At 28.7% G+C, this 10,866-nt stretch overlaps 1 protein-coding gene across 2 annotated transcripts; it reads right to left on the reverse strand.

Moving 5' to 3' along the window:
- Positions 1 to 6,504: 6,504 nt before the first annotated feature.
- On the reverse strand, positions 6,505 to 10,642 carry LOC118067949 (uncharacterized). Of its 2 annotated transcripts, none has more exons than XM_035084983.1 (7): positions 10,219 to 10,642; positions 9,441 to 9,588; positions 9,154 to 9,359; positions 8,812 to 9,008; positions 8,553 to 8,715; positions 8,341 to 8,480; positions 6,505 to 8,192 (listed from the first exon to the last, which is right to left on the reverse strand). In XM_035084983.1, exons 1-7 carry the CDS (start codon positions 10,283 to 10,285, stop codon positions 7,857 to 7,859), a joined length of 1,257 nt encoding a protein of 418 aa, XP_034940874.1. In that variant the 5' UTR covers positions 10,286 to 10,642; the 3' UTR covers positions 6,505 to 7,856. The 2 variants fall into 2 exon arrangements, with proteins under 2 accessions (XP_034940874.1, XP_034940873.1); XM_035084982.1 differs by lacking the exon at positions 10,219 to 10,642 and adding an exon at positions 9,655 to 9,941.
- Between the last annotated feature and the right edge of the window lie 224 nt (positions 10,643 to 10,866).

The raw sequence follows: 10,866 nt of genomic DNA on the forward strand, positions 1-10,866 counted from the left end.
GCAATCTAAATGATCATACAATGTCTGTGTGAATTTAATTTTTTTAAATAACTATTAAATAAATTTTAAATAAAGTTACAAATAAATGGTGATAAAATTTAAGGATTAAAGTTAATGATTATTACTAAAATAATAATTAATTTGAAATAAAAATTTTTCTTACGGTTCGAATAATCTTTATTGATTGAAATTAAGAAATTTTTATTATTAAATACTTTAATTCAATTGAATTTGTGAAATTAAATTGACCATATTATTATCAAAATGAATAAATAAAAAAACATGATAAACAAATAAATCCATTATCTAGAAGAATAGTGAGCATATTTGATTTATCAGTGTAATAAAGGCTTACATCCTGTTGGACTCGTCACGCATTTGACCACGCACATGATCCACAAATTTAAGATCAATTGACGTGGGTGCGTAAGATATTATCTACGATAACGCGCGAGTCATTGTAAAACATCCCTTTTCTCGCGCGCTATGAGGCTTTAGTATTCCGCCCCCTTGTATCCGACGGTAGGGAAGACTATTCGTATACCTTTTGTGGCGGGATGGCACGCGATGTCCGCATCATCGCCTTTGGCACCATCACACTATGGGGTAGATTGTGGATAATGTGATTAATACAGTATATCTATAACGAATTTCATTTTTTTTTTTTTAACAAACTAAATTCCCTCATTCTATTATCCACTTTCATCCACTGTTGGTCCGGGTTCCATTTTTATATTTGTCATTAGAATAAGATTTATACCAATTTAAAGATTGATAATATTTATCTTTAAAAATAATGAGTGTGTTGGTAAAATATTTTTTTTTCATGAAAATTCTTGACAAGTTTCCCTTGACTCTCTTTATATACTTGAATTAGATCGATTCATGTGACTGACAGAGTAATAAATTATTTACTGCAGTAGAGAATATGCAAAGCAACGGCACGCAGATATTACGTCACTTACGACGATATGAATCGTAATTGACCCTTAGTTTTCCTTCGCATATATCGTATGTTCCGTTTAATTAACTTGAGTCGATAAATTTGAAATTCAAACACTCTTATTAAACTCACATGAGGATGTGCTACAACATCCCATTATTATACAAATATTTTACTTATTTTTTCATTTTTAAACAACAAATTATAACACCTAGTACAATTATTTACTTTATAATACATTCAAAAAATTATAATTTAAATAATAATAATAATGATTATCATTACCTTTGAAACAATTTTTGAGTAATGATTTCGGAGTAATAACTTTCTATATTTTTTATCATTAAAAGTTGTTTAAAAATTACTTTTAATTTACTCCAAAAATTTTATTGAATAAATAATTTTATTTCTAAATAAAATTGGGTATTTTTGGAAATAAAAACAATTTAATTCTCTGTCGAATAATGACTTTTATTCTATTACTTTTATGTCAAATTTAAAAGGGTTTTAAAATGATATTACCCATTTAATTAGCATTATAGTCATTTGTAATGCATTTGAGAGTGTTTAAACTTACATTGCATCCAGTAACATATATGGTACAACTAATGATATCATCTTTACTTAAAAAAATAAAATTATTAATGTTAAAAATTAATATATCTCCATATTATCATCACAATAAGAGAAAATTAATTCTCAAACTTTTTTGCATATTTATTAGCCATTTTGTCAACGTACAGATTCATAGTATGAAAAGCCTTAAAGAATAAGAAAAGAAGTAATAAATCTGCGGGAGTAAAGCAAAGAAAAATGAATTAAAATGAAAAGAAAAAAAAAATAAGGAAGGAGGGAAGGTAGGGTTGTCAGGCCGTACAGTAAAACGTACTGATGTAGAGGGGGAAGAGCAAACGATCGAGAGACAACTCCAATTCTCCTCCGCGGCTCGCGACTTGTCTGCAATGCGCGCGCATTTTACAATTGATACGGAGTTCTCTGTCGGCGTCGCACAAGCATTGTTGTTCCCCTCTTGCGTTGGTAAAGTCTTGGCTAGTAGCAGCCAAAGTGGGGACGCAAGCGCGCTTTAGCTCCTATCCGCACATAAGAGGAACTTGAGAAGGAAAGTTGAAGTGGGTTTTCAGCTTGTGGGCGGTCAAGGGCGGCAACTGATTCGACGAGAATACCGCCCCTTGAGTACGGCCTCTTTTTTGCCCGGGGCGCATTGGGGGAAGTCGGGTGTGCCAATGCACGTTCCCTACTCTGCCATTCCCCGGTCTTGTCGGCCTGAACCCGATCTGTTGGCCGGCAGTCTGTCACGGAGTGAAGAGCGGGAACCACGTTAACCGGTTCTCAACGACGACGTACTTTTTACTCGACGGCCCCCCTAACCGATTCGCGGCCTGTCGGCCGTGCAATTCGGCTTTTGTGCCACCTATTTATTTTTACATACTGTTTATTTCATCTTAATTCATCCCTATTACTAACTGTGCCGTGCTTTTCATTATTCAGTGAATTTCAAAACTGATCAGATATTTGATTTATTGAATACCAAGGATTGTGCATCAAATAAATTATTATTAAACGAGTGTCACTCTCAGTTGATTACAATTTATATTGACTTGAAGGAACAATAACATTCGTAAAAAATCATTAACAATATCGAGATGCTGACGGACATGACTCCAGCCGCGGCTGGTCAACTTTATCCGCAGCTCCAATCCATCGCCAAATCACCGGCCCATGGCCATGTGGTGAGTGTTGATGTACGTTGACATCTTTTTATTCATATTCTTTTCCTCATTTAAAATCTATTATCTGCCATTATTCAATTTCGAAATAATCATCTTAAAAATGTAGTTTATTAACATTTACCTGTGATCTCTTCTGAGGATCAACATCCGACGGTCTGTTGATGAAATTCGAACATTCGATATTCTGTTGTCAGCAAATGAGAACGTAAATTAATACTCAACAGATAAACATCATAATCCTTCGACAGGTAGTGATGGTGTAGATGCTACATTGAAATGATAATCTTCCAAATCAGGTGCTACTGTCACGACGACAATCAGGTCTTCTCGAAAAAGGTCTTCTGGTCGCGTCGGATAACATCACGAGATCTTGTCGCTGGTAAACAAGCAAATTAGTAATCATTTCGACAATCTACCGCGTCAGTTCTTTGTTCTAGCTTTAAAAGAACTTAAAAAACAATACATCTTGTGGAGTTAACATTTTAGTAAAATACTTTTTTAAAAGTTCACTTAAAGCATTTTAACTCATCTTATTAAGTCTTTTTATCATTATCAAAACTATCATTATTTTTCCAGCTCAAATAATTTTCTTTTTTTTTTTTTTTCATCGTATATTTATACATCATTTGTTGGCTATTATATAAAATTAAGTATGAATAATGTACATAGAATGGAATTTATACACATAGTCCATTGTAATGTATTCTGTAAAGAAGTCCAGAGTACCACTTCCGGCTGTCGATCTTACTCGAATTCACTTCAATGTCGGTAATATTCTCCCCTCAAGTCCATTGTCTAGGATTAGCTGGCAGATTATCCAGGATTTTCTGGTCTGTTTTGACAGACGAAATGGTCAGTCTAATGTTCATATATGTTCAATAAATTCAGCTAAAGAATCATACGACTACTCGTGTTTCGTTCGAGACACGTGTTCTTTTTATTCCATATTCCTTTTTATTCCGTCATTTACTCCTTTTTTTGATACATAAATATGTACCTACACAAGAATTTTTCTTTATGACTTAACTGCTAAAGAATACCGCTAAGTCTCGACGGATGATTTACGAGTCAACAGTAAAAAAGTAATTAAATTCAAAACATGGAAGACAAAAAAAAAATGGAGATATTGAAGAATATTAATTAAGTGTGAGAGTAGGAAAGTTTCTTTGGATGTTATATTTTAGACTGCCGAAATTAATCTTCCTGAAAAGCTCACTTGCCGCCGCTTACAACAGGCGGTTGTGTCCCATAGAAAAATAAAAAAACTAAAAACGGAGTTTCACACAAAGTCTTCTGATCGGAAATCAGACTTGGTCAATTATTGGCACTGAAAAATAACTGGAAATAGACTAAAAACGTATTGAGACTGATATAAGACAAAAGAATTTTTTGACTCAAAATAGAGAGTGAACATTTGATATTAAGTCAAGTGTGTCGGAAAACAGATTAATTTGAAGCTTAAATATCAATTAGCTTCAACTTGGAATTTTTTTCGCAATAATACTTGAAAATTTTTTAAATGTTGAACTTATTTTATTATTTTCACCCGGGAAACTTGACTACATAAATAACATTGACGATGACGAAAAACGTCACACGTACGTGCTCTTGTTCAATTTATCACACAGTTATTTTTTAGTTTTTATATTCTTATATTTGACATTGTTAGTCACGACAGTCATGTTTCTTCAAATATTGCATGCAATCGATCGAAATTCACATGTCTTGTACAATTGTAAAGCTCCCGGTTTTATGTTGATCCAACATCTTTTGAATATTTTCTTCGTGTTAGATTGTATCAGAGGCCTTTGAGAATTTGTTTATATTTCAGGTGTTTTTTAAAAAATAAAATTACACTGTATTACTATTAGGGAAGTTTTAAAGTGTAATACAGATAATTAAATATTATTAAGCCTCTTTAAATAAAAAATAAATTATAAAATTAAATTAATAGAAAGGATGTGATAACAATTTGTCGATATTTTCATTAAAATTTTATGGTTCTAAAAAAGAATAATTGAATGAATTATAATTTATAAAAATTAATGAGAAGATTTCATTAAATAATAATATATAATAATTATTATTAATAAGTTTAAATTAACATTAAAATAAATAAAATAAGATGTTAAAAATACATTATTTATGATACGTTTTTAATTATTTCTCTAATTAAAAAACAGTAAAAATGTTTTGATGAAGTTTATGTTACATTGTAGCAGAGTTTATTGTAACACATATTTGTTCAACTGAAGTAAAAAACGCATGAGTTCAGTAGCCATATAATTTCGTATTTTCTTGGAATCGACTGCAACTTTATTAACTTAGTTAAGTAATTAATTTTATTCAGTGCAGTAAAATAATTATTTTACGCAGTTTTAATTAAGAGATTACATTAATTGACACATCAGCGAATAATTTTGGAGTTTGATCAATAAGTAATGAATTTGAAATAAAACTAGAAAACAGTATTTGATTCAGACGTATCAAGTATCCTTTTTACATTGGCCACCAGGCGAGATTTCCAAGGATAAAAAAGACTACCTGTGCCTGAGGGTGAGCCAATTATTTATCTAGGCTCACGGAAAAAAAAGTGATGTAAAATCTACATGCGTAGGTGTAATTTTTATATCAAAAGTATAGTTAAAAAAAATGCAGTTAATTTTATTCTGGTTAAATGATGTTAAATCTACAATAGCATTTGCCGTAGAATTTACAATAATATTTTGCAGTATTTTTTACCACAGTTTTATGTTAGTTTGACATCAAATTTTTTACAAACATAACTATAGCATTTTACTAACCAGAAAAGATAATGAGTAATGTTTTGAATTATCATCAAATAATTGTAATTACGAGTCATTAAGAAAACTGAGGAAAACAGTTTACAACACTTTAACAATTTACTGGTCATGAATTTTATTTCAAAATAGAAAATTCCATTGACAATACAAATTTCATTACATGAAAATATTATAATGAATACCTAGTTGTAATCATCAATGAGCCATTTTTATTTATTAACAAACATTTTATTATATTTCCTAATGAAGAAATATTTACTAACTTGTTCTTAGTACAATTTTTGAAACTTTTCATTACTTTATACGCATGATAATGACTGTTAAACCCGAGTGTTGTATAATGATTGATACAGAAGTAAAATTTTCCATTAATTTGCAGAACGTTTACTATGATTCCAAATTCTGGTCCTTCCTGACTTAAGTCTACAACTATAATAGAATCTTTTTCAAATCTTTGACCCATAATTTCTATCCATTTTAGAGCTTTGACATTGGAATTAGTACCAAATACAGATTTTATATGATTATCAATGTTATAATTAGGTATAATTGGACCATTAATGTATTTTTGAATAATACAAGGATTATAATTTGTAAAACACATTTTTAATTGATGCCTTAAAGTCAAAGTTAATAATATATTTTTCATTGATCCGGATATATTTGCGGTAGATTTTAATTCATGATTTTTAGACTCAAATCTCATAGACCATAAATGCATTAGTGGTCCACATTTCAACATAATTGCAGGATAGTGAAGTTTTATATGAAATTTAAATTGTAGATGAGAAGCAAATTTTAAATACAAACTTAAAAACTCTTCAATCAATGTTTTAAACAATACAACATGACTTCTCAACACTCTAGGTGATGTTATTATATCAACTATTTGTCTTAATTTCAGATATAATTGCCAAACACAGTTATCCTCTTCTACAAATTCACCAACCATTAATCCAAAATAACGTACAAAAAAGAGCATTTCTGCAGCAGACATTTTAATTTGTATATGATCGGCTGATATAAATGGAGGCATATTTGAAAGTTCTAGTTTACCATAATTGAATGTATCGATTCTAGAATTTAGAGTGTCTAAAGAAAATCGATTCTCAACAAAAATTAAGTGATTTAAAACAATGACCATTGTATAATTTGCAGTGCCTTCCAACACATCGTGCATAATATCAACAGTCTGATTTATGCAAACATGGAAATCATCTATTTCATTAAAAATACATTTTTCTTTAATACCTGTCAGTGAATAATTGTTTATTTTTAGACTCTTTTCATATTTTTCTGGACTACGCAAAATCCTTACATTTTCAGTAGTTTGATTATTCATTTCAAGATAAGGAATTTCGCATATTCTACAGCAATAGTTTGCACTGAAGCATTCTACAAAACCGAATATTGAATGCAATCCCAAGTTGTCACCAATAATAGCTCCACATTCAAAATATATCTTAATATTTTCATTTTTAATAGATATTGTTATACCATTTTTTTTCAGATCATTTAATTCTTCAATTAATTTTGCAAATATTGCTCTATTGCCAAATTCTTTTCGGTCATTAGAATAGAATAAACAAACAAGAAAAATACTACTTAATCGTGAAGCATACTGCTTTGGAAGACATGGAATAGACATATATACAACACCTAATTTGTTGTTTCCTGCATGACTTCCTAAAGCATTACCGACCTCCAAATCATCGAAAAAAATAAAAAGTGGTAAAAAGAATTTAGTTCCATGATTTTTAGTCTTAGAACGCCAAAGATCACCTTGTATAAAATTAGATAAAATTTCTGGTTCATTTTTCAAATGCTCAACGTACTTTTTAGTTTTATCGTATAGTTCAGGTATACTAAAAATCGATTTTAATGTATTTTTTAAAGGAATATATTGTCCAAACACATCCTTTGGTTCTGAAACAATAATTCCATTGCGTTTAGATTCTACAATTCTTGAACCAATTTTATATTGAATAGGTAATACAAGAAATCCTTTGTCATAAAAATATTTTAATCTTCTATGCTCAGTTGAAAATATTTCAAAACAACTAATAGCAGAATTAAGTATACGTGGAATATCATTAATGACAACTTGTTCACATTTATTTATTAAATAATATTGAATTTGTTTTATTATATATGGAACGTAAAGTTTTCTAATAAATTTTGTCAATTCTTCAACGATGAACTGAACACAGTTTCGTGGTATCATTGAGTTGTTATACAATGATAACCAGAATTTACCCAAAAATGTTTCTAAATTAATAGAAAAATCATCAAATGTCATATTCATTTTGAATATGTAAAAATGAATGTGATAAATTATAATTTATAGTCTTTTAACATTTAATTTTTATATCTATTTAAATCACTTATAAGACGATTGACACATGTAAATGATGAAGTTTTTTTTGTAACTTCATAAATGTATTTTTCTAGAAATTCCCAAACGTGTTCACACTCTACTGAGTAAGTTGCATTCAATGCGTGTATGATTTTAAAACATGTGTCTATTGCTTTTAAGGGGGTAGGTAAAACATATCGCTGATCATTTATTACTACAAACGAACTTTCGATGTTATCTAATAGTCCAATGATGACTACAAAAGGCTGAAGAGTCAATTTATGCTGCTTGTAAATCCTAATTTTGCTTTCTATATATGGTTGTAGTTCATCAATAGTCTGTAGAAAAAAAAACAATAAAATTGAAACTGAAACTTGAATTGCAATGTTAAAAAAAATTACAACAGAGATTGTAATATTTTTTAATTCAAAAAATTCTGAAACACTTCGTTTTTGAAGGAGTTGAAATTCATAAAAATTTATTTACCTCTGCATGAAAAAGAAATGATTGCTTAATGTCAGTTATATTTGGTCTCCAATGTTTTCCTGATTTTTTAGATTTCTTGTTTATTGTACCCAATAGTAATGGAAGTAATTCAAGGGCAATAATCTCAATATTACCAAGATCTTTATAGAAAATATAGTCATGAAAATTACAATTAACGTTAATATTTAAGTCGTTAAGACAAATGAAGTTACCTGAATCGTTCGCCAATAATATATTATTAGTCTTGAGGTATTGCGATACTTGATAATCTTTTCGTTTCTTACTAATATTAATAATTTTTTTTGCAACCGATGGCCATTTTAGAATTAATTTATCAACTGCCTCTTTATGAATTTGTTTAAAATCTGATTCAAACTGTAACAGAAAATTTCATTTGCAAACCTTTGTATTTAATACATGCATCAATATATTATAATACTTTTATTCAGAGGAATTAACTATGAAATTTACCAATAAATAAGCAGATGGTGTCTTCAATACATTGAATGTATTAAAATACATATCAATTCGTTCTGTATGATAAGCCAATCTTTCTTTAAAACTTTCTTGCCATTTTAAAAGCACTTCACTAAATGGTTCTATATGATTTTTAAGCCATAATAATGAATCACTCAACGGTAAAATATCGTTTGTATTGCTTATTTCATCTATAATTTAAAAAAATAATCAATAGAGATATTAGAATAGTAAACAATTATTGAATGAATAAAATTAAAAAAAAGCTAATTTCATCATTTTTAAAAAACAAAAATATTGAATAGTGTAAGTTATTCGAATTTAAAAAATATTTACGTTGATCTATATTAGAATCAGAAGTAAGGATTTCTAATTCAAATAAAGTTCTTCTCAGATTGATATATTTATCATACAGAAGTCCTCTAGCACCAATAGGACCATTTGTGCCTTTTGTCCAGGGTGTATAATATAAGTCTTCTTCTTCATCAGGAAATAATTCTACTAGATCTTTTGTCAACTTTTTAAATCTCTCAGCTGTAATCCTAATTGAAAACAATTATAAAGAAAGTTAATTTTCAACTTCCCAAAACATAATTTAAAATATTCCATCAATAGCTACGTACTTGAATTTTTTACTGTTTTCTAATTCTGATTCAATGATTACACTAGTGAGTAACCGTCGGTTTATTGTGTTCTTAAGATTAAATTCTGCTAGAATAAGCCTTCCACGAAAACATTTTAATATAGGTTTAATTTCATTTTGAGAGTTTCCTAAATATTCATTGACACAGAAAAAAGTAAATAAATACATTTGAAAGGAAGAACTGGAAATCTTACTGGATGATGTTGAAGACAGAGGCATAATAGGAATTTTCGATGTTGGAAGATTTGAAGTTGGTGCAGTTTTTTTTTTTGGAATTGGAGAGATTGTTTTTTCATTAGAAATAGAATTGAGATTTGAAATAAAAACTTCATTAAGACCGCTGATAGTTGATTCAAGCAAAAGATTTGACTCTTCTAAACTATCATCATGATTTACATTATTATTGTTTTCAATTATATGAATACTTTCGTTATTAATAATAAAACACGATTTATTATATTTCGACATAAAATTGTTATATTCTTTTAAGAATTTATATCTTAATCCAATTTGTGGAATGAGTTCAACAATAAGGGCATCAGTTAAATTAGTAAAAACTTCTTTATCAACTATATTGACTGTAAAAGTAACAAAATTTGAGAATGAATATAAATTATATAGAGAATTGAGTTTAACCTAAAAAATTTTTGAGTGAAACTATTAATTCCTCTGAACACTAATTATTATAAATAAATCAATTTTTCATATTTTAAATTTGAATAAAGAATACTATTGTTGAAATAGGTTTTTTTACTTACTGTTGAAATGATCAATTAAATTTTCTAGATTCCACTTTTTTAAAAGTTGTTTAACAAACTCATCCATTGTTACAAACTTAACACACAATTTATACACAAATATCACTTTAATGTTGACAATGGAACAGACAATTTTGATTTAATAACAATCTCATTTATGATCCATCACCTTCTCGGTTTTTACACAAAGATAATATTACACTATATTTTTATAATGTATTTTCACGAACAATATACGTTGTCGATAGAAAAATCCACGCTTGAGCAGCGACTAAATAATACGAAAATTTTTATTTTGCCACTAACAATGTGATCTGTATCTCTTTCTCAGAAAACTGAAGCTCAGGCGGCAAAGAATCACAACAAAACAATGAGTGAGACTCGCAGTAGCGACGCGTGTCTAGATATTCTAAAATTACTCGAAACAGTTGATCAACTCTATTATTGCGATTTATTTAATTCTAGCGTTACTCAAAACAGTTACATAGATGGCGCTAGAATTTATAAATTCAAAAAATTTAAATAATTGATCGGTAAATTATCGATCAATAAATCAATGAAAAAAATGTTTGTTTTTTTCGTATTTTTAATTATAAATTCAATTATCAAAAATGAAATCATTTTTATTTATTCATTAACTAATTTAAT

Source organism: Chelonus insularis, unplaced genomic scaffold (assembly GCF_013357705.1).
Source record: "Chelonus insularis isolate UGA/USDA-ARS -01 unplaced genomic scaffold, ASM1335770v1 contig_398_pilon, whole genome shotgun sequence".
Taxonomy (NCBI): Eukaryota; Metazoa; Arthropoda; class Insecta; order Hymenoptera; family Braconidae; genus Chelonus; species Chelonus insularis.

What these genes read in the sequence shown, in the direction of transcription:
- LOC118067949 (XM_035084982.1), bottom strand. Translation starts at nt 9,928, where the DNA reads ATGTCGAAATATAATAAATCGTGTTTTATTATTAATAACGAAAGTATT. An exon ending in ATTATTGGCGAACGATTCAG is followed by an intron (nt 8,481 to 8,552) that starts GTAACTTCATTT and finishes TTTTCTATAAAG; the next exon opens with ATCTTGGTAATATTGAGATT. An exon ending in CATTTCTTTTTCATGCAGAG is followed by an intron (nt 8,193 to 8,340) that starts GTAAATAAATTT and finishes TTTTTTCTACAG; the next exon opens with ACTATTGATGAACTACAACC.